General features: G+C 42.1%; 1 protein-coding gene across 14 annotated transcripts in view; it reads right to left on the minus strand.

The window, feature by feature from the left end:
• SIK3 (SIK family kinase 3) overlaps positions 1-25,041 on the minus strand; it is a 154,480-nt gene that overhangs the window by 69,361 nt on the left and 60,078 nt on the right. For 13 of the 14 annotated variants that reach the window (XM_073320975.1, XM_073320974.1, XM_073320972.1 and 10 more), the window contains one exon: positions 126-242. In XM_073320975.1, coding sequence (XP_073177076.1) covers positions 126-242 — 117 coding nt within the window. Of the gene's footprint in view, positions 1-125; positions 243-4,840; positions 4,865-25,041 lie in introns of those variants that run through there. The other variant, XM_073320973.1, reaches the window with a different exon arrangement.

Consider the following 25,041-nt stretch of genomic DNA (forward strand, 5'->3'; position numbering starts at 1 on the left):
ATTTTACTCTATTGAAAGTATAGAGACCGCCCTATATGTGACACTACTGCACAGGGTCAGCCTGTAGCACAGCCCGCAGCACAGCCCGCACCGGGAGGGAAGAGCCCATTATACAATGCTCATACCTGATATAATCTGATGATATGTGGGTGGCAGAGCATCTTCATAATCTGAACTTCTCTAAAAATCTTCTTGAGGTTCTCTTCATCCAGCTGGGTCTTGTCAATGATCTTTATAGCAACCTGGCAAAGAAAGAAAGAAATGGGTCACTCACTTAGTGACTATTCAGAATTAATTTTAATTATTTGTATCACCATACTGTGTAGGAGCCTTCATCAAGGACCAGTGCCCCTTGGTGCTAGGCACAAACACAGAACAAACATATGGTCCCTGTCCCAAAGAGCTCCCAGTTTAAGAATTGTCTAGCTGACTCAGAAAAATTCTCCCACTTTAGTACCGACTATGCTCCATCAACATGCAGGAGATGTATTTAATTTTCTGATTGTTAATGAGAAAAAAGTACATATGCCACTGAAGTGTGCAATGCTGATCTTGACGTTTCATATTTTCCCCTCTTCCTATAGTATCTGAATGCCCACCCTAGCATCAGCAACTAGTTGGAAAAGCAGCTTCCTGGAATCCTGGATTGAGTCCCCAGAAATTCCCAGCTGCCATTTGTTCAGTTTACAAGTCAAAAGATGACTTTCAGCTTGTCGACACCGCATCTTAATTAACATACAAGCAGCAAGGCTGCCTGGTTAAGTGCTGACGAAAGGTGCCCAACTCAGCCTGAACACTGAAATCCTGTTTGTCAACAGAACAGGAACCGCACAGGCAGCGACAGTGCAAGACACACACACACTTCACCCACCAGCAATGCTCAGTCACCCCCGATCTGGACTGGATTTGAACCAGGGGTGCACATAATTACCAAATCCCTGAACTATAATGGGGGGGAGGGAAAGAAAATAATTTAAGGAACCCATAAAAATTGGTTTAATCTTATCTGGGACCACAAACACTGACAATGTCTTAATCACACAGTTATGACACAGGGTCAGTACAAGGCAAAGTTAAGTTTGTTGGGGTGCCCTAATTGTGCATTTCCTTATCTTAGCATGTTTGATTTCTTTTATGTTGACCCTTAATAGTGAATTTCCTGTTTATAATGCTTAGTTTTGGGATCATTACAACATCCCTGCAATATATTTTACCCTAAACTACTGATCTTTACTCTTATCTTTAACTCTACTTTAACATAAAATTTTGCCGGGGAATAATAATTCAGATGGGAAGGCTCAATCTTCACACTCCCAAGAAGTAGGATTATTTTAATTCATTTTTATGAATAACGCTTCAGTATAGAAGTGGGAGAGGCTTCAAGGGGTAGGAAGTCAGTGAGAAAACTGTAAGGAACCAGCAAACTTTGCCAGCTTTGATCAAAGCAAAGTTGAGAACAGATGACTGGCAGGGTCAAGCCAGCAAAACTTTTCCACCTGCAGTAAAGCACAGCCAAGAAGTTCAGCGTGCCAGAGAAAAATCACTGGTACCTTCCAATGCCCATCATCAGAAACCATGGGGAAAGGATGTAAAATGGGGGTGGGAGATAGGAGGCTTATTTAATTTAAAAAAACCTCAGCAGACAATAACAAAAAAGCCTTCCTTGATCTTAGTGTTTTCCCAAAAAGATTATTAATTCATGATCAACTGAAGCATCCATCAGAAACCCACACAGAAGGAAACTGACAGCAGTGCAATTTACTTTGTGCTTTTTTTTGCATAACAAAATATTACCCTACTACATGTAATAAGTGGAGTAGTGAACATCAGCAAGGACAGGATGGTTTGTAAAAATCCCACTGTAGGCAGTTGCCAGTTAGTTAAGTGTTTGGACACTTAATTGTTCAGGTAGGATACTTTTTCATGAAGTGCAACCTACAGTTTTTAACGTTTCTAATTTAGCAAACCTTATTACACCTCCATCCAGCTGATCTTTAAAAATTCCATATCACAAAGAATGCCTTTGCTTCCACCCCAGACAGCCTCCTTTCCTCTGCTTCCCCATCACTTCTTTGCAGTGGTGTTAAACTGCTCCTCTGCAGCAAGCCTCACCAACTATATGTGCCGGTATTTAAGGTAACAGTGCATCACATTCCAAAAGATGAAACTCCACAAATATCATCACCTGCACAATCCAAAGCATATTGGTCGGAGATGGACACATAAGCTGCCCTCTTCCCTAGCCTCATTCAAACTAGTCTGAATCCCCATCTTCTTGTTACAGAAGCCTGAGTTTCACTCTCTGCATCCACTTTACTCCACAGAAGCTATCTAAGCTCACATGCCAGCTCTAGACCTAGACACTGTGATATGTTTGATCACGCTGCCCAACTGCATAGAAACTGGGTCTTCATTGTTATGAAACTAGCATCAAAGACAATGTGAATGATCCATCAGCTTCTAAAAGATGGATATGTTTTCTGCTTAGATGGAGAACATTTAGTTTGCGATGAAAATCTGTTTAATCTCATGCCTGGCATTTTAATAGGTGCTCATTAAAAAGTTAAGCTATTTTTAAACAATGAAAAAAAGTCATTAGGTGAAAACAAAGTTAATTTTTTGAATGCCAGAGTAAAGTGTCTTCTAAAAAGTCCCATGCTTGTCTATGTATACAGAAGTAGTGTTTCTTCCCTTGAACTCCTTTCTACTTATCTGATCCAGTAGTAACATGTAGACAGAGCACACAAGGCTCAAGGTTCAGATCAGACACAAGAGTCAGGTCTATTGTCTGAAGCCAAAGAACACACCCATCATGAAACACTTCCCCTCTAGCCCTCAAGGGATTTGCCTGTGGAAACCCAACAAGGGTATAGTGCTGGCTACACAAATATGCCAGGGAACTAAAATAGGCAGGCACTTCATGAAAAGTAACACTTCATTTTCCCAGTTTTGAACTACATTTTTAAAATATTGAGCTACACTGGAAAAATTAAAAAGCTCTTTTAAAGAGTGCCAGTAAAGGGACTGGGCTTTGATCGGATGAGAGCAATGTGTGTCCATCATACATGGAAACAGATTGTTTAATTGAAAGCACCTGGATAAGGACAGATGTCTGTTCTGCAAACTGTTTGAGCAGCTGCACACTGCTATAGTCTGAAGAGAGAAAAGCTAGCTCTCACCGCATCACTATCCACAAACCAGGCCAGAGTAAAAGGGTGAGCAAAATGGAGTCTGCTCTCAAAGACAGAAAGGAATACCACAGACAGATGCTGCAGGCATCTGTAGCAATGCTGCGAGTCAAAACCCTCCGCAGCACACATCCACACACAAAATATGCATGGTCCATGCTAACCAAAACTCCGCCCCTACTAAAAAAAATAACCAGGACACTTGGCAATGCAAGAGTGACAGCTACAGCGTGCCAACAGAAGATGAGCAAAAACGAATCCATGATTTGGGGATCCACCAACAAATTTTCTTGTTTAGAGCTGGCATTTCACACTAGAAAAGAACCACAGTACAACATAATCTGTGGTGATATTTCTTTGATTTGCTATAGTGTTATTTACAAAGACAGCCAATGTCAAGGAAGGGTAGATACCATAAGCCGCCAAGTCAGAGTGGCATGGAAACACACATAGCAACACCTTTGTAAGGATGTTCCCGAGGTTTGATTAAAAACCAGACCTCAGCCATACAGCAGACCAAATGTCACTTTTTTTTTTTTTTTTTTTGCAATACTGAACATTCTCTGCAGATTCCTCATTTTGGCCAGGAACTCATTCCTGGGATGACTGGGCTTCAGAAAGCGCAATGGATTCCTCCCTGCCCCTTTGCTGGGAGGCTGTTAGACCAGGGAGTAGCAAGATACCAAGAAGCCCCATTTTGGATTTCATTTCAATGTTTTACAAAAATGTTAAAACCACACAGAAGTGCTTGTTTGGGGAGACGTGACTTACCTAACTACATTAAAAATAATCAAAAACCGTGAACAGGAGAACCTGGAAATCCCAACTACACAACAGCTTGTTTGTAGTAGACTACAACATTCACTTAGAGGGCAAGTGTTTCACATACTGGGCCGTGCCATATCAATGGACAAAAACTGCACTGGCACAAGATCTGAAACACATTCACTATTTGGAAGTAATCTGGGAAGCCAGAGAACAAGATACCCATCACATTATGAGCTGCATATTCCTACCAAATGCTGCTATCAGTTGTGGAGAGAGGAAGGGGGGGAAATGGATTGCAGGCTCTTTCAAAATCTACATTCCGTCAGTAAGACGCTCCTGAGTCCCATGAGCGCAGCTACATAAGATAGAACAACTTTGTTTGTTGCTCGCGAAAGCTCACCCTGGTCCCCGACCTACAAGAGGCAGAGCTTTTAAGTCTCAGCGTTACACAACAGCCCTATAATTGCATGCACAACACTCGGTAGCAAACAGTAGTATCACCCTTACTAGCTCTGATTTAAAAGCAAAAAGGCCCTGGGGGCAGCGGCTGCTTTGGAAAGGGGAATGAATGAGATGTATGTGGGGGAAACAGGGGGAAAGTGTAAAAACATACTGAGAGTATGTTCCACAGTGACTTAGGATCCTTGAATCAGGATAAATAACTGCTAGCTGAACAGCTACAGGGATTCGTGTGCACGAAATTTCACATCCATGCACCACTACAGGCGACATGAGTTAAGGGCTTTACTCTGGCATTTGCACCTTGAATGCAACAGACTCATATTTCATGTGGAACTGAATGTTACCATAGCAAACTGTAAACAGGCATGTAAACATAAGGCTTAAAACACTGAAGAACATGCCTAACGGAGGACATTTGCTACCTTGGAATTGAACACTTGCTCCATCATGGGAAAAGCACTTTTCAAAAGAGAAAGAACAGCCAGATGAAGAGGAGAATCCAAAATACCCCAGGAGAACAGGGGTCCGACTTTAAGGTCCACTAGGCAGGAACATGTCTGCGTGTCCTGTACAGCAGCAAGAACATCAGCACTGCTCAGCAAATGAGCTATAATTTATAGTAAACATAATCATAATAATAATTAGCAAAACGTTAACTCAGCCAGTCACCTGGATGTTCCCTAAACCTTTTCTTCCATCTGTTATGAAAACTACTTGACTGTTCCATATGCAGTAGAACCTCAGAGTTCTGAGCACCTTTGAAGTAGAGGTTGTTTGTGACTCTGAACAAAACGTTTTTGTTGTTCTTCCAAAAAGTTTACAACTGAACATTGACTTTGAACCTTTACTACGCAGAAGAAAAAATGCTACTTTCCCTTTAATTTATTAGTAATTTACATTTAACACAGCACTGTACTATATTTGCTTGGGGGGAGGGGAGGGTGTCTCTGCTGCTGCCAGATTGCGTGCTTCCGGTTCCACCGAGGTGTGTGTTGACTGCTCAGTTGGTAACTCTGAGGTTCTACTGTATTTCTGGAATAGAAATTTCAAGTGTACATTTTTAAAGTTCCTCAGAAAAAATATACAGATTACAGTTTTCTGCTTAAAACTATTACTGGTTAAAGCCACTCAGTTTCATAGTAATTGCACCCACCATACCTCCATGTCCCCAAAGTCTGAACGTCCACCACACCTTTCTAAAGATCTCACCTGGTGCTGTGGTTTCAGAATTCACGAGGATGGGGTAGACAGTACAATACCATCTGTCCATTCCCTAGAATTAAGATGGCCCAGTGGGCCAGCCAGCTACCTTCACACTGACAAGCCCAGGAGGAGGTCATCTCCCCTCAGTCTCTATGGGGACTGTTGTGGGGAGAAAGTTAACGTAGTGAGAAATGATCAAGACTGAACAAACCTGTCCAATTCACCAAAAGGTTCATACACCTCAAAAAAGGTTTGCTTTTCTTATGAAGTTTCGTAAGTCCCCTCCTGACTCAAAGCACAGCCTGGAGATCTGAATTGCAGCCTGGCAGTCAGGACATAGTTCTATTAAGGGTCACTCCTGACAATCTGATAGACTCTGGAGTTTTGAAGTTACGGATTTCAAAGAATAAAAGAGTAAGTGCTTTATCTAGAAACATCACAGCACTGGATCGCTGGGAAGCCGAGGTGGGATGGGGGAGGGTGTCTCTTAACTAGGTACTGAATTCTTTACTTTACACAACCGCACTATTTTAAAATTTAAAATCTGAAGTAATGCCCTAGAGTCACTGAGGGTGTCTATTACAGCAAAAATGGCAGACAACCCAGGGCAAGCTGTTGGCAGATTCTCAGGTCTCAGGGTCACATGGAATGGCAAGTCCGCCACACACACACAAACAATTCCAGCTCTGGTTTCAAAAGTCACTCCTGCTAGAAATGACAATGTCCGGCAAAGCAATCTGGTGACTAGGATTAGAAGTGGCTGCCTGAAATGGAGTTAGAGCTGAGGGACGGGTGAAATGGAAAAAAATTAGGCCCCTTTCTCCACTTGCTAAAATTGCAGGGCACTAACAAGCTGTGATTAATGAGGTGACAAATTGCTGCTGTCATGTTCTAGGCTTGCAGCATTCTTCAGAAGAGTAACTTATGTTGTGCAGCAAATATGTGAGCAGTGCAGATTTTCATTAGTTACACTTTTGATAAGCCGACAATATGTGGTTAAGAGGACAGCGCTGAATGGCAGACTGGAAAGCTAAAGGAGTCACATGGGATTCAAAGATCTCACAATGACATTCTTTTCACTAAGAGGATTTTCCCAGTAAGAACAAGCTTTTGTAAAGCTTAAAAAAAGGGGGTGGCGAAGAGGGACTTTCTTCAGATAGTGGCACTGAAGATAGCACTGAGAGCTATCAGAGGTTTAAAGGGAAAGCACTGTACATGGGACTAGGTAGAGTATTCCTGAGCAGCTTTATGTTTTTTAAAGTCACATTTCAGAAGCTATATATCTGCTTTAGGGAAATCTGATAAAGCCATATAGCACAGCTGTGTTAAGCTGCTGGACATTTCATGGCGCAATGCAAGACAGATATGGACAGTATATTTTGGTCAGTGTCTCAAATAAGAATAACTGAATTATTATGCTGTCCTCTCTGACATCATCTAACTGGTTACATCAGGAGCTGGTCTGCTATGTTACACGACAGTACGTGTGAGATATGAACTCATTACCCAGCTGCACTGCTGTGAGCTTAATACACTATCTTTAATAAAAATATATCAACCACAAAAAAATAATTGCAGTCACAAAGGGGACACAGAAAAATACCAGCTAGAAGACCTATGCAGCACTGTGGTAGCCATGTGGTTCCAAGATACTATCAAGAGAAGGGGGTGAGATAATAATCTCTCTTATTGGACCAACTTCTGCTGGTGACAGTGTCATGCTTTCAAGCCAGAAGAGCTGTCATTTAAATGCTTGAACTCAAAATTTAGTCCAATGGAAAAGCCCTTCAACAGACCAACACATTCTCCTTAAACAAGAGACTGGGCACTTTCTAAATGAAGGTTCTTCACAGACAAACACTTCGATAGCAGATGTACATAATAGAAAACGATCACTGTATCTTGGGAAAGTCTGGGGGAAGTTACCTGTGCGACAGACCCAGAAAACACAGAGCCTCCTAGGAGCTTGCAAGAGGCAATGAGGGTTAAGTTGGTACAGGGAAATTTCTTGGTTCTTTCTCAGCCTGGAAGCAAGAAGGGCGGGGGGAAGTTGGGGGCTTAAACAACGAGGAGTCCGGTGGCACCTTAAAGACTAACAGATTTATTTGGGTCATGTGTCAGTATATTTATGCTTGCATCTGTAATTTGTCCATCATGCATCTGAAGAAGTGGTTTTTTACCCACGAAAGCTTATGCCCAAATAAATCTGTTAGTCTTTAAGGTGTCACCGAACTCCTCGTTTTTGTGAATACAGACTAACACGGCTACCCCTCTGATACTTGGGGGATTAAGAGCATTTTCAAAGAGACAAATAAAGTTGGTTTTCCCCATGCTGGCGTTTCCCAGCAGCCTAATCTCCTTCCTCATTACAGATGATTCAGGATTTCACCACAGCAAAACTGGCTCTGACCACATCAACCAAGCAGACTTCCTCCAAGGCCTAGTCACAGGGAAACAACTGCAACCAACACTACCCTCCCTCAGAATGACAGGTCTCATCAAAAACTACCCACCAAAGAAAGGAGTGGAGGAGGTTCTTTTCACAATGGTGGGCCAGTGAGCCCGGGCACAGACAAGAAGCATTGCACCATTTAGCATGGCACCTTGAGCACACCAGAAGGTGGAAGGCAGCAGTGTAGAAGGGAATTAGCTCTCCTTAGTTCAGCACAACTACTGAAAATTCACACAGGGAGGAAGTGCTTCTCACCTCATGGAACCAGAATGATGCTGAAATTTAAAGAAGACATTGACATGGATACTGATCCCTGCCACAAGTCAAGTCAGAAGAGGCTTGTGACTTAATCTGAAACCTCAGCCTGAAAAACAATAATTCATTGTTCCTATACCATGAGATAGACTCCCTACCATGTGAACCATCTACTGATCATACGAGGTGCAGCCTTCTGTTTACCTCTGCCTATGTCTACACTGAGGAGGCTACAGCTAAGGCACTGTAGCTATGTCGCTGTAAATCTGTAGCGTAGACACTTCCTACAGCAATGGAAGGGGTTTTTCCATCACTTAAGGAACTCCACCTCCTTAAAGCCATGGTAGCTAGGTTGAGAGAAGCATTCTGCCATTGACCTAGCTGCATCTATACTGGAGGTTAGAAACTTAAATTTTATTTCCCTAATGAGTGCCTGTTCATTTCATGAGCTGCATAATGAAATGTTCAAATGGGTGATTAACTGACTTCTCCATGATGTCTAATGGCAAATCCTCCTTACAGATTTTTGGATCGTTAGCTCCCTTAGAAGGGTTGCAAGAAAAATGTCAATCAATGGCACTGTTTTACATAAGAAACCATTTCAAGCCTCATTAACCTACTTTCCCCAGCTGTCCCAATATTGTTCTAATATGCTGGCATGGCACTGAACTATATTCGTACTCTGGCTGGAGAACAGGTAGTGGGTAAGATTTCAAAAAGGGCTTAAGTGACCTACCAGCCTAACAGAACTTTGCCTAAGTCACTTAAGCACCTTTTGAAAATCTGACCTGGTTGTCCTAACCGTACTCGCAGGTTCCTACAGATTACATAATAAGCCGGGGGTGGGTGGGTGAGATTCAGAGAGAGAAACTAATGAGATTTTAAAAGCTTGTGATAAGAAAACAACACTCACTGATCAAACCAAGAGTCTTTGCTCTATATCATTGCCTTTCACCTTCCCCAACTCCTTCAACACCATACATTTTACTCTCAGCTTTCAGTGGGATATACTGCAAGAGCATATCAATATTTCCATGGGATGCCTCAGGTGATTTGTCGTGGGACATGGAGGCATTACTTACATATATGATATTAGCACAAAGAGGTCTTAATCAGGATCAGGACCTCATCATACAAACATGTAGTAAAGAGACACTCCCTGTCCTAAAGTATATACTATCTTGGTCCATGAACAGATGCTACAGGTGGGAAAGGTGAAGATGGAGGATAGGAGAATTCAGGCACATTTTCATATAGAGTAGCTGTGTGCAGAATATAACCCTAACCAGCCCACTGCCTACAGAGCCACCCGTCCCTGACAAAAATGTAGCTTAAGTTCTGTAGTGACCTTCGTTAGTTACTATTTCGCGGCAGTTTGGAGGCTTACGTAAGGAGTTGGCGCTATCAGCCTAGGTCTTGATAAACAAGTAATCACAACTCTCTCTCTCAAATGCCCCCCACCGCAATCAATGTTCCTGTTGGCAATCTCTGGAAACAAGACACAGGCTGGATCAATAAGAATGATAAACTAGATCTCCATTCTTAGAGGAGGAACTTCCAGGGCAAAGCAGAGGTGTACAGCCTAGGCAACGTGAGGAAGCTTACACTGCAGCTGCTTCTGCTGTAAAGCAGCACTTCTCAAGCTATCTGATGCGGGGGGAACAGGCAATTTTCTTTTCCAATGTGCGCACAGACCGGCACCGGTCCGCGGACCACCACTTTGAGCAGCACTGCTGTGGAGACAGCACATCCGTTTCCACTGCTAGTAACCCAGCTTCTCCACCTGCATTGAATTGCTATTTTAGCTTCAAAGACAAAAGTAGCCCCACATTGATAATGAGCATCAGAAGAAGTGTGGGCAACTCAGGTTTCACACTACAAAAGAAAGGAACATTCATGGTGAAGGAGCCAGAAGTAATAAGACTCCCACAATATTCCGTTACTTATCTGAAAAGAAACAACGCCTCAGGAACCCTATACAGCATGCTGAAAGCTGGCAAGCACCATCTTCAGACCTTCTGTTACCATGTAAAGTATGTGGGGAGTAAGTTAAATGAAGTGTAAACCAGACTACAATTAGAAGTGGAACAAAACCATAATCTAATTTCTTAAAAAGTGAAACACGAAAACAAAATAAATTGGAATAATTAACAATTCCATTATCAAAAGCTAATGAAGCTTACAGATTATAAAAACCATGCCAGCTCACAGCATACGTGCTGCTACCAACTAATAAAGTGTTCCTTCAATTTCTAAAACATTTAAGTGTTTTCTCGCTCTTTTGGATCAGACTATAATTTAACCTAGTAATTTGAGAAACAAATTATTATATAGGAGAAAGGTTATTTAAGCTCAAGACAGCAATTCAGGTGAAGAAGATACCTCTTCAAACTAAGAATTGCACTTTGGGGTCTTCCTCTCAACAGCCAAAAAGAGAGGGGTTTCAGGGTGGTTTTCAATGGAATGGTGCTCTCTATTTTTTGGATTCTAGAGCCATATCAAGCGTGTATGAATTTACCAGGCAAAAAGCATTGGAAATTCAACTGCAAAACATTATTAAAGGAAAACTAGACTGCGAGGCTCTCAAGGGAGAGGCATTGAAACCCTACATGGAGAAGCCCAGAAAAAATGTTCCCTTATCATCGATATTGACATAGTCACTCACTGAGCTGAACATGAAATCGTACCAGACAAAAACTAAATTTAGGACAAAATCAGCCACTCAACATTTTCAGTGCAAGCCTCATGGCAGCACAAGCAACCATGGAACGTTCACAAAGATACTAACTCTTGGGGCCACCAACCTAATGCAGCAGCAGTAGAGTATTCAGAAGTGCTTCCGCTCTCACAGTCCTCTCAGTTTGTATGAACTAATGCAATCCAGCATGAGGAACCCATTGACCCTAGGGTTAAAACCAAGCTCCTGGGGCCTCCCAAAGCCTTTGGGTCTTATAACTGCCTGCCTTGCATCCAAGGAATCTGTCTCTGCAGTGTTATCTCCATGGCACAGTGAAGGCAAAATACTCTTCCAACTTATAAAACTCAGAATCAGCCATGGGTTTAAAAACCAAAGACTGATCCAGCAGGACTCGTTTTTAAGAGCACAGGTGACAAAGTCTTGGACTGCTCAATCCTAAGTGCTCTGCCATTGTGCTCACAAATCGCACAGCGCTCAGATAGTTGTCCTAGATGCTCATACAGCTCCCAAAATATAAAAAGACTTAGCTACAGGCAGGACGGCTTTAAAGCAGCCACACTCCTCAGAATAAAATAACTCAAAGGCTTGGCACTTAAAAAAATAATTTGAAAAATAACAAACGCATCATTTCCATTACTTATGTTTTAAGGCCTGAACACGACTCTGGTCAGACTTCATTATGGTACAAGAACAGGTAGTAAGTGAGCCAAAGACTGGAAATGTGGTAACAGTGGCACAGAACAGAGAATAAGTAGTAATACAAAACCTGCTTTCTTCAAGTGAACAGAGAAGCAGGAGCAGGGAGCAGAGGAGACAGCCTGATGAACCTGCATATTGAAGAAGAGCCAGCTGCAAAATCGGGCGGGACAGAAGCCAGAAGGAACATGGAAAGGGGAGCACAGTGTGCCAGGATAAGTAATAAGGAAGAGCAGTACCTGCATATAGACAGAGGAAAGTGGGAGACACTTAATAGTCAAATAAGCCAGGAGACGAACAGCTCCTCCTAGTGAAAACTCAGACTGATTTTGAAATCCACGAAGTCAAACTATCTACATAGTGCTAAAGGAACAGACAATAGTGAAATAAAAAGTGATGGAGCCATTTCAAGTATTCCCAACACACTTCAGAAGACCTTAACTGAGCAAGTCACTATGCAATCAAGCATTGAAAACTCTCTTCTTGGTATCTGTCATCCTGCCAGGAGATGGGCCTATGAACCCATCTCAGGGTCTGCAAATGAACTGCTAAAACATCTGATCCCATTGACTTTAATGGGACAAGGATGTGACCTTATGTGCATATTGTGGCTATGTAATGAAGATGAAATGGAAATATTTAGCAGAAAGTTAAATTGCATCCCAAACGTTTTCCTTTTTAAAGAGCAGTCCTTGAGACTGCCGGCTTTGGCTAACTCTTGCTTTTTCCTTTTCAAGCTTCCAAAAACCACCGTCGTCATTACCAAGTATACAGCCAGAAAAATTTAAATTGCTCTTTTTTGACCCATAATTTCCCAAAGTAGATCAGGGCTGAACGTCATCATTGGGTTTTTCATTCTTTCAAACTTATTGCAGTGCAATGAGCCATCAGGAATGTAGTAACGGAGGCAAAATGCTGCAATAAATTTCAGAAGCACATACCACCTCTACTTTTAAACAGTTGTGTTACTAAGAATGTTTGTGCTCCTACGGCGCTCAAAGGACATCTCAGAAGGCAAACAGACCAAAGATCTTATTGAGCGATTGTTTAATCATCAAAAACAGCTGCCTAGAGAACAGAACCAATTCACTATTCCACACACAAGCATGGTCTCCTAATGCAGCTATGCTCTAATGCAGGGGTCCCCAACGCAGTGTCCACGGGCACCAGGGCGCCCACCTTGGCGCTGGCGGCATTTCAGTGGTGACGCTTCTTCCCGCTGCTGCTTCGCTGTGGCAGCATTTCGGCAGCGGAGTATTTGGCACCCGCCACAGTCTTCTGGGAATAGCAATATGCTATTCCCACAAGAAAGGTTGGGGACCACTAATGGCTCTGTCTTTAAAATGTCAGCTATCACTTTATACGCATGCATTAAAGACCAGTGGGCTCTCGCGAGTGGAGATAAGGTTTACAACAAATTAAAACCCTCTTCCATTGTCATTCAGGCACAAAACATTTAACAATATAGAGGAGGAACAACAAAAAAGGGCCATTCGCTTTAAAAACTAGTCCATATCAGATATATAGTGTAGGAGAAAGGCAGGCCAGAATATGAGAGTGAAGAAAATAACCCGCTATGATTGCAAAGAGATGAGCTCATGAACCAGCTAATAGCAAATGCTGAGTTAGTGCTAAAACCCTTTCCAGTAAAGGAAAGCAAAGAAATGGGAAGTCAGAGGATTACATGCAACCCTATGTCAGCAAATAACAGTGCAGGGCTGGGGACTTGAAAGGACATGCTGTGCTTTTCCCAACATTTATTGGAAAAGTTCCTGGGGAGGATTTTAAAATAGCAAATGTTAATTCACTTCCAGTTGAAGAAATCACACATCTTCATTACTAGACTTTTGCTTTCTAATGACAATTACAGTGACGTTCATCAAAACACGTGTACTGGCTATGTAGAAATGGGATGTCTACTTGGACGGCTGCACAGGTGCATATTTGTGCTAAGTATAGAATTCTCATATTATGGTCATAATTACCCTACGTCAGTGTGCATGATGGGCCCTATCCTACTCCCAAACAGAAGTGCTATTGGTGTAACTTCACCCATAGCAGGGTGTGACACTACACCCCATATTCTTCACAGTGATATTATGATGACATGATTATAGCACAATTATGATGCATTGTGTATAAGACAGGTCATGTGAGATGTTATTGGAAAAGTTATGATTTGCTGAATATGATTATCCTATTTGTATGCATGTATCATTTTTATATCTGAAGTTATGAATATTGACTATGTATCTGTATTTCAAATGTAGTTACACCTGGATGCGCACTAGGCAAGATGCTTTAAGTCTAGATAGCTGGTTGGGAAGAGCCTATTCAGGGCAATGAGCCATTGGGGAAAACAATAGGCCTCAGGAGAAGCTTATCCCCCACCTGGTGAGCCTCCCTGAGAATGCTCCAAACAGCCTGTAAGTAATAGCTGCTATGACTCCACAAGGTCATGTGACCAGGCCACATGACTCTGGACTCCATTTTGGGGTGTCTGTATTTTTCCACAAACTGGTCTGGGAACCAAGTTTTGGAACAAAGTTCCCGCTATATGCTAAAGCTATACAAGGCAGGGAGTGACATCATCTCTTGTTCTTCACTCCCCACACAAGAAAACTCCTGGAAACACTTAAAGGAACAAAAGACTAAACTGAGGGAAGTGCTGGACCCAGGCTAACGGGATTTCTAGCCTGTGTATTAAAAACCTGGGGATTCCAAGCTGTAATTGGGATTGCAAGTGCAGCTTGGGCTTTGAGAATCTGCTTGTACCATCACTCAGGGTGAGAAACTACTTATTCATATCCAATCTATCTAGTATGTCAAGCTTAGTTTGCATTTTTGTCTATTTGCTGGGTAATCTGCTTTGATCTGTTTGCTATCCCTTATAATCACTTAAAATCTGTATCTTTTGTAGTTGTTAAAACTTGTTTCATGTTTTAATTTAAATCCAGTGTGCCTTTAAGTGAAGTGTCTGGGGGAAAATCTCAGCTTGGTTTAACACAGGCTTGTTACATTTCCTCTCCACATTGAGGGGGAGGCGAACTGGATAATCAATTCATACTGGTTGAGGTTTGGACCAGGGCAGGACAGTACACCTATAGGGTCCTAGGCCTGGAAGCTGGTGGTTATTTTGGCTGTAGCCTCTCTATTGTTGGTTTATGCAGTGGCTGGTCAGAGAGACTGCATGTAATTGCTGCTGGGTGTGTCCTTACCTGTGTGAATGCTGGTGGAAGTGCAGGACCAGGAGCAGGTCTGCAACATGTCACAGCAGCACAGTGTGAGAGGGAGCCCAGGTCAGTGGGTCAAAGGGCTCAGTGGTACCCCAGTTCCAGGTGGCTCCCTGGGGGGAACCCATCACAAGGTGCACACATAAACACTTAGCCAGAGTCCCTACCCAAAGAGTTAACAATCTCAAAGGGCAAAGACAAAGTGGTACGACGTTACCAGTGCACATTTAGTTATTATTCTATTTCAATTATTGCAATATCTGCTACTATGATTGGTAGGCTTATTCTCATTTCAGTTGAGCTGGTTAGACAGATCACTGGAGGCCTCACAGGACTTGACCAAGGGAAGGTCATGCCTGACTAATCTAATCGCCTTTTATGATGAGATTACTGGTTCTGTGGATGAAGGGAAAGCAGTGGATGTATTGTTTCTTGACTTTAGCAAAGCTTTTGACACGGTCTCCCATAGTATTCTTGTCAGCAAGTTAAGGAAGTATGGGCTGGATGAATGCACTATAAGGTGGGTAGAAAGCTGGCTAGATTGTCGGGCTCAACAGGTAGTGATCAATGGCTCCATGTCTAGTTGGCAGCCGGTATCAAGTGGAGTGCCCCAAGGGTCGGTCCTGGGGCCGGTTTTATTCAATATCTTCATCAATGATCTGGAGGATGGTGTGGATTGCACTCTCAGCAAATTTGCGGATGATACTAAACTGGGAGGAGTGGTAGATACGCTGGAGGGGAGGGATAGGATACAGAAGGACCTAGACCAATTGGAAGATTGGGCCAAAAGGAGTCTGATGAGGTTCAATAAGGATAAGTGCAGGGTCCTGCACTTAGGACGGAAGAACCCAATGCACAGCTACAGACTAGGGACCGAATGGCTAGGCAGCAGTTCTGCGGAAAAGGACCTGGGGTGACAGTGGACGAGAAGCTGGATATGAGTCAGCAGTGTGCCCTTGTTGCCAAGAAGGCCAATGGCATTTTGGGATGTATAAGTAGGGGCATAGCGAGCAGATCGAGGGACGTGATCGTTCCCCTCTATTCGACATTGGTGAGGCCTCATCTGGAGTACTGTGTCCAGTTTTGGGCCCCACACTTCAAGAAGGATGTGGATAAATTGGAGAGAGTCCAGCGAAGGGCAACAAAAATGATTAGGGGACTGGAACACATGAGTTATGAGGAGAGGCTGAGGGAGCTGGGATTGTTTAGCCTGCAGAAGAGAAGAATGAGGGGGGATTTGATAGCTGCTTTCAACTACCTGAAAGGGGGTTCCAAAGAGGATGGCTCTAGACTGTTCTCAATGGTAGCAGATGACAGAACGAGGAGTAATGGTCTCAAGTTGCAGTGGGGGAGGTTTAGATTGGATATTAGGAAAAACTTTTTCACTAAGAGGGTGGTGAAACACTGGAATGCGTTACCTAGGGAGGTGGTAGAATCTCCTTCCTTAGAGGTTTTTAAGGTCAGGCTTGACAAAGCCCTGGCTGGGATGATTTAACTGGGAATTGGTCCTGCTTTGAGCAGGGGGTTGGACTAGATGACCTTCTGGGGTCCCTTCCAACCCTGATATTCTATGATTCTATGACTAGATACCCAAGAGGGCAACTGAATTCTGAGCAACATTCAATTGTGTTAAATTGACATTTATGTTAAAGAGTGTGAGAAAAATCTTAGAATAACTAACTATTGGTTATCATGAAGTATACAGTACCGAACAAAGAGGAACTGTCTCCCAATTTAGATATTTGAAGAGGAAGATTAAAATAATTTAGAGAGATTTTCCAGCCACAGAGACCTGCATCCTCCATTTAGAGTTCCAATATGCAGTTATTAGTTGGTGGTTTAAAAAACAAACCAAACAAACCAAACCAAAACAAACAAAAAACAACTTCCCAGTAAGACACTGGAAGTTGGTGGAAAAACCACTTGAAAAAAAAATCAGCAAAAAGAACGAGGAGGACTTGTGGCACCTTAGAGACTAACACATTTATTTGGGCATAAGCTTTTGTGGCTAAAATCCACTTCATCAGATACATGCAATGGAAAATAAATAGGAAGATATATACCCAGAGAACATGAAAAAATGCCCCTCTGTCATGTACTTTGGCCAAACCAGACAGACTCGACGCAAAAGAATAAATGGACACAAATCAGACGTCAAGAATTAGAACATTCATAAAACAGTCTGAGAACACTTCAACCTCCCTGGTCTCTCAATTACAGATCTAAAAGTCGCAATTCTTCTACAAAAAACAACTTCAAAAACAGACTCCAAAGAGTAACTGCATAACTGGAATTTATTTGCAAACTGGACACCATTAAATTAGGCTTGAATAAAGACTGGGAGTGGATCGGTCATTACACAAAGTAAAAACTATTTCCCCATGCTAGTTTTCCCCCTACTGTTACTCACACCTTCCTGTCAACTGTCTGAAATGGGCCATCCTCATTATCAATACAAACATTTTTCTCCTAATAGCCCACCTTAATTGATTAGTCTCATTAGAGTTGGTACGGCAACACCTTTTTTTTCCCATGTTCGCGCGCGTGTGTGTGTGTGTGTGTGTGTGTGTGTATATCTTCCTACTGTATTTTCCACTGCATGCATCTGATGAAGTGGGTTTTAGCCCACGAAAGCTTATGCCCAAATAAATGTGTTAGTCTCTAAGATACCACAAATACCCCTCGTTCTTTTTGCTGACACAGACTAACACGGCTACCACTCTGAAACCTGAAAAAAATCTTTGCATTTGAGCCTGAGATTACAGAAAGGAGGAGTTAGCATTCTGACCCCTTAGGATAGACTGCCCTGTCTACCTTAAGTGACTGAAGCCCAAATAATAATTAATTTGACACCTGAAAAGTTAAACAGTCAGGATGGGATGATGTTACATACTCCCTGGGTCAGTGCCATTTCTACACTCTCAGTTTGCATAGCAGCAAGCTCAAAGAGGGGAAACTTGTAACCAGAACTATCAGAGCCCTCTCACAGTTTCTCCACTTGTTGGCCTCTCTACTTTCCAACTAATATCATGTTCAATTCTACATAGTCAAACCCAGAGATTTGTGGGGCCAGAAGATTATTTTTTTCAAACTCTCTCCAGCAAAGTTCCTGATTAGCAATTGTGCACCTTCCTCAACCATAGGATGGCCAACCACACAGGTGTTTGGAATTTAACAAGACTGATAGATTTAAATCAACGTAATTTAAATCACCAGTGTTAATCATGATTGAAATAAACAAGCAGAAAATCTTGATTTAAATCATTCATATTTGCAGTCATACTTTTAGTTATTTTCCTAAAGAAAGGTTGAGATAATTAAAACACTGATTTGCAACTAAATACAGCCTTGCCACTACATTTGGTAGTTTTTGCTCACCAGCAGGCTACACTATATCGATGCACCTTAGAGCAAGAAACAAAAGGGCCTGGATACACGGGAGTCTTTACCTCTAGGGTAGACTCAAGGCAATTAACACATTTCTGAATGTCTGGAAACTGTCCAAACTAGCCTTTGTTCCACGATACAAATGTCTGAAGCTCACGTATCATGGATCAGCGGAGGTAAACCACAAACATTTGTATCCAGGATCTAACGTCTGGGGAGCATCCAGCCTAGCCTGCTACAAGCATGTTAATCACCATGAATTAACTAGCAATAAGCTCTAGGTAAAAAAATAAATAAAAGCCCTAAAAGACAATTAATACAAACATCCTGTTTATCGATTTAGATTGTGTTAATATTCATACATGCTTGCTTGAAACAAATACTGTCCAATATGCAACAAAGAAAATAAATCCATGCTGGCACTTCAAGTCCAGACAAAGGAAGCAAAGAGAGAGGCTTAGACACCTGACCAAAAAAGCACCGGATCACACACTGCCTACATATTACTCATTCAAATAGGGAGACTACAGCCATCAAGTTTTTCACTAAGCAAAGCACAGCTAGCAGTGATCAGCCCACGCAAGCTGGTTGCTTAATGGAAAGATGCTGAACAGAAAGTGTTTTGTTTGATTTCTTGTGTAACGTGACCTTTCCAGCTGAGGCAACTAAAGATCATAGTGGGACTTGAAGAGGAAGCCCATGCGAAAACAGGTTCGAAAGTATAACTATTTAGTTAGTAGCATTCATTACAGATACTCCTCTACAGTCCATCTAACCAAGCACCAAGCTACCAGTACGCAAGCGCTCCACTATAATTAAAGACAAAAAACAAACACTTGCTCAAATTGAGAAGGATGGCGGAGGATGTTGCACTTCTCAGCTAATTCACTACAGAGAATATTTTTGCAAAAAGCACTTGAAGATTTAAAAACCAAACAAGTCTGTATAATTAAATCCCACATGGAGTATTTATTTCCATATGCGGATCACAGCATTTTCTGCCTATCTACACAGGAAAATGATAAGAGCATTCTAAAAAGTATTATTCATATAGTATTACCTATTTATGACATCCCTGAAGAGAGAGAGTTGGACGATATGCCAACATGGGTATATTGGTACCGCCCTCTCAGAGTACAGAAGGGTTGATCATCAAAAAAGCAGTTCAAAGCCACAGGAACACTCGTTTAATTTCCTGATCAATGAGCAAATGCAAGTATTATCCCCATCATTCATCGTCAGGAGAGCTGAAAGTAACTTTCTTTTTAAGTTTAGGACTCACAAGTGGATGCTACTGTATTAAACTGCAGCTGCTTTACAGTGTGATGCTTTTACATTGATCTTTCTGATAGCAAGTGGAGGTACTTACACGGCTAGAGGTGTCTTCTCCTCATAGCCACACCTAGTTGCCAGTAACAATTAGTAAGGAAGCTATAATGCCTAAATTCTTTGTGCCAGATTTAAAGTTAATAATATCACAAATTCAGACATAATGGAGGTATTCTTAAAAGCACTCAGTAGTGGCCTATTTCCACTGAAATTCATGGTAAAACTCCTATGACTTCAATGGGAGCAGAGTTAGACTAATACCCAGTGCTTTTGAATATGCCACTTTAAATGCTTTGCCAGAATTAAGTACTTTATGGGACAGATTTTAACAGTTACGCATATGATCACTTGCAAAAATAACTGGGGCAACCTTGTGCTCAACTGGAATGCACAACAGCTGTGCACACTAAGGAATCTGCAGGTGCAAATGGCTAATGAGATGCCTAAGAGAATATTAAAGATGCATTTTGTAATTAATATTTCAAAAATCACATTATACGCATGCATTCTATGTAAATTCAGTGCAGCAAGGAGCTCCCAACACCGGAGGAACAAGTAACTCAGTGTGAATAGGCTACATTTAATAAATTAATGAGTTACTGTTTATCCTTCTAGGTTACTGTTTAGCCTTCTAAATTAAGACACTAGTAAATCTAGAAAAAAAATTATTCTTGTTTACCCAAGTGTTACCTCGCTGAAAATTATCACCACCTGACACAGTCTGATCAACCCTGCAATTTTCATCCATGTCTAGTCAAACTTCAGTTTGTGAATGTGGTTCTGTAACAGAGGTTGCCTGCAATAGCAGGAGACTAGACTCAATGACCCAGAAGGTCCCTTCTAGTCCTATGATGCCTCTCAGGTGACAGTGAACAACTTGTCATTTTTGGAGAAGCAGCAGTGTTAATACTGATCATTCAAATTATAGATGTGATGCTAACACTACCGTCCTTCTTTCAAAGGCCAGCACCAAGAAGTGATAAACTGTCAGAAACAGCATCAGAGTAACAGCTGATCTCAAAAGAATATTTTGGCTTTAGACTGACTGCAAGTGCATCTTCAAACAAACCATTTTCTTGTCACCTGTAGTGAGGAAAGCTGAAAGTCAAAGCTACTCTCTGTTGTATTAATTTAGATGGAATACAGGGGCCCAAAGACGTCAACATAACCCAGTCACTGTCCAACATTAAACAGTGTTAAACAAGATCCAGGGTTTGTTATAGGGAGACTTCAGCCTGCTTAGTCCCATGGCAAACACATCATTAAACATCCTTTTAACCTTTTATTAAAGATAAAGAAAAGAAGGAAAAACCAGTTAAAACAAACATTTGGAAGTGTTAAAAAAGGCTTTCATTTTAACACTCCCTTGTTTCCTTTTCCTTTAGCTGGGGAATTTTTAGAAGAAAAAACCCCCTTGTTTGACAGTCTCTTAGATTGTACGAAAAGTGGTAATAACTGTCCTTTGGGGGAAAGCAAAAAGAAATGAGTTCTGATGGGCTAGAGCTTGTTATTGTTGCTGTTTAAGTCCAACCCCATTTCATCCAAGGTGATGTTTGGGATTTAGCTGGAGCTGGCAGAAGTGGCAATGTCATCTGGGTCCCACTTTCAGGCCAGGCCAGGCCAGGCCAGGCCATCACTCAGGATCGGGATAACAAAGGCCAGGGTCCCGATGAAGTCGCTCACTCCACTAGCCTTTGTCTGTTCTTCTGCTTTTTCCCCTAAAGAAATATTTCTTTAAGGACCCCAGAAAAGGAGTGATGGGTGGACTAGCCCATTCTCTTAACTATTTTGTCCACCAGCTGGCCTAGTATCCAACACACCAATTTTGGTTTGTTAATTTCCAATTCCACATCTTCTGTTTTCCCCAAGCATGATTTTAAATTAGTCCTTGAACCATATCAGGAGGCCCTTTTGTTTAGACTAATTCAGTCTCTCTCCTTTTCGTACCTTTTCCCTTCATCATTTGTTATAGGTAATCGTGACATCTAATGAACTTCCACATTTCTACAGGTGAAATTACAATTAGAGTAAACCTATAGGCCTAATTACCACAACACCTCCAAAGCTAAAAGCCCTTAGTTTGTATTTCACTTGCAGGTATTTTGTATTCTAGGGTTTGTTACAAGGGAAGTTTACCAGCATAACTATACTGGCCTAATCATGCCTCTAAATTTCCCTGTGTAGACAAGCCCCTAGGAACATCAGCTCTTTCCATTGTATCAGCAACTCACCTTATTCACAACAGCAGTCAGAACAGGCGGCTCTAACTAATGATCTGACTGTGTGAGAATACAATGTGATTATTTAGGAAAATCAGAACGGTCAGAAGTAGGAGTCCTCCTTTCCACCTCAAATTCCATATGGCAAACCTGTCACATATGAACTAGAAGTGCTCTTGCTCCAGAACACCGAGTCCACAAATATTCCTTTCTCTAAAGATCAACTAAGAGGGTATATGCCCTAGTACAACAGTGTTATAACCTGTCACCACTGTAGATCTGGGGCCTAGTTACCGAGTTAGTTCAGAGGTGTCAGTTTAATCTTAGAGAGAGGTGTTAGTATCACAGAATCACCACACAGGGAAGTCTGAACAGGAGGTCACAAGGACTGGTCATAGCACAGTGCGCACAGCAGATGAAGACAGATTCGCTGGCAGAGCTGTGGGGGAAGCCAAGGACTGGAGCACCAGATCATGCTGCAGGGTCAAGCCTGAGGTGCACTAAGCTATGTGGGGAGTCATAGCTGATGTCTTCCTGAATATCATTCAGTTAAATGGTGCAGAACAAGCAGACAGATCCTTTATCTGCAGCTTAATAAAGGCTACATCCAAATCCCAGTGTTAAATTAGGTTACCCAGCAGTGCCATTTGCTTCAACCACTGATGCGCTCAGCCAGATCTCCCTGAGAGAGCAGATATTTCTAATCAACTCCAAGACCTGAGCGTTTTCTATATTTGAGACGTGCACATTATGTTTGATAGGATTTCTTTCTGCTTTCCATTCCACTAGGTCTCCTAGACTGATGGGAACAACAATATACGCCCTGGAGAGATAGAGGGAAGCCAGTTTGGAATAGATAACTCCCAGTGGAGTGAGGGAAAGATACAAGGGCTTCACTGAGCCTTCCGCTGGATTCCAACAGCACATAATACCAAATGGAAACTTAAGGAAATCAGAGACAAAGAAAAAAATGACATTAATAGTGGGAGCAAGCTTGGAAGAGCTGGAGAGCTACAACATAGCTCTGGTACATCAGTTTGATGATGCCATGCGATATACGCACACAGTGCATTACTATGGAGACTCAGTAACAAACAATAACTATTCTTCGATGTCCCGTAACACTGACTCAGAGCTTACACTATCGACCCATTCCTGCCAGAGAGATGGAGCGCATCTGGCACATGTGAAGCAGGACCCATGTGATTAGCACTCTGGTCAGTTCAGATCCATGGACTCCAGAAGAGATACATTACTAGCTATAAGAAAAGGAGGACTTGAGCATATGCTCAAATAAATTGGTTGGTCTCTAAGGTGCCACAAGTCCTCCTTTTCTTTTTGCGAATACAGACTAACATGGCTACTACTCTGAAACCTGTCATTACTAGCTATATCGTACCATATTACCCATTGCTCAGTCCTAATGACATAGCAAATGTCACCATTTATGCCCCAACACCACAAATATGAGGGTGATGCAGCAGTCCCATTGCATTCCACACTGACAACCAACAGTGATCAAGTCATTGCACAAGCAAAAGCAACAGCCTCTCCTGTTTCCGGAATTTAAGTGGGCAGTTGGGCCTGCAGGAGTGAGCTTTCACAACAGCACAGGAGGTAGAAAAACCCCTGGGGTTTGTCCACATATCCCACCACACAGAAAAGTTTAGGTTCAACCTCTTACGTTCTTTTTCCACAGAGTTCTTCAGACATTCATAAAACAAATCTACTAGCAAAGTTTCTTCTCTTATTTGCTCTACAGTCTTAAACAAAGCCCAGATAAACAAGCAAGACATAGTCCAGGGGTAGGCAACCTATGGCACGCTGCCAAAGGCGGCACACGAGCTGATTGTCAGTGGCACTCACACTGCCAGAGTCCTGGCCACCGGACCGGGGGGCTCGGCATTTTAATTTAATTTTAAATGAAGCTGCTTAAACATTTTAAAAACCTTATTTACTTTACATACAACAACAGTTTAGTTATATAGTATAGACTTAGAGAAAGAGACCTTATAAAAACGTTAAAATGTATCACTGGCCCGCGAAACCTTAAATTAGAGTGAATCAATGAAGACTCGGCACACCGCTTCTGAAAGGTTGCCGACCCTGACAGAGTCATTCAAATGGCAATGCACATATTACTCACATCTGGAGCCACTTTGCATTGGCATATGCACATTAATCAATGCTGGAGACAAAGAGCTGAACTTCAGGCTTTTGTTGGTGACCTTACATAACAAATGCTGGCTTTGTGGTGTGCAGCTGTAATGCAACTCCTTGTCTTTGAGTGGTCAGTCTGATGGCTCAGGTGCACACATTTCTCAAGTGAGCTGTCACCATAAATCGGCCTGTGTCTATGAGGCCGCTAATAGAGTAACCTATCCACAGGTAATGGTGGTGAAATTTGCAACAAGAGAAAAGGTCCCACAAAGGGGGTATTTGCTCTTCAGTTTGACAGTCTAAGAAGGTAGATAGGAGGGCACCTTTTACTGAACCAACGTAACCTCTCTTTTGACAGGATTAAAGGCTAAAATGGAGGCGTCTCCTCTCTAACAGGAACTGATTAGCTGGCCTTCTGTAGTCTTCTTTCCAGCAGTTCATATCCATACAGAGAAATATTTTTAATCTCATGAGAAGAATAAAATTGCCAAAAGGAAAATTCTCCATTGCACATATGAAAATGACGGAACAGATCAGCCCAGGCCATTTTATAGCAAACCGGTGGCTCAAAAATAAATATTGCCAACACCTGAAAGATGGGAATTTGAGGACCAAAGTGTTTGTGCATGAAGAAATTGCATTTGCTCAACAATGAAGTTCTCACCTTCTCCACATCCTCTCCAAGACCAACACCACCTCTTGTACTTTGCAGAACATGAAGAAAATGCTGAGGGCATTTTGAGAAAAGTCAGTCGTGCCAATTCCTCTAGGTTGTTGGGACTTTCATACTCTACTTGTCAGAGTTCTGTACTCTGCTGTGACCATTCTTGGCCCGCAGAGGGACCAATCAATTTTATCCAAATGACAAAAGCATAACATTCAGACCTACAGTTCAATATGCTAGCTAAACACTGAAAGGAGATTGCTTTCAGGTGCCTGAGAGCAGCCGTCTATCAGCAGCTCTGGATCTCTGCATCTCAGGTAGAGCGGT

The sequence above is a fragment of the Lepidochelys kempii genome, chromosome 22, assembly GCF_965140265.1.
Source record: "Lepidochelys kempii isolate rLepKem1 chromosome 22, rLepKem1.hap2, whole genome shotgun sequence".
In the NCBI taxonomy this organism is placed as follows: Eukaryota; Metazoa; Chordata; order Testudines; family Cheloniidae; genus Lepidochelys; species Lepidochelys kempii.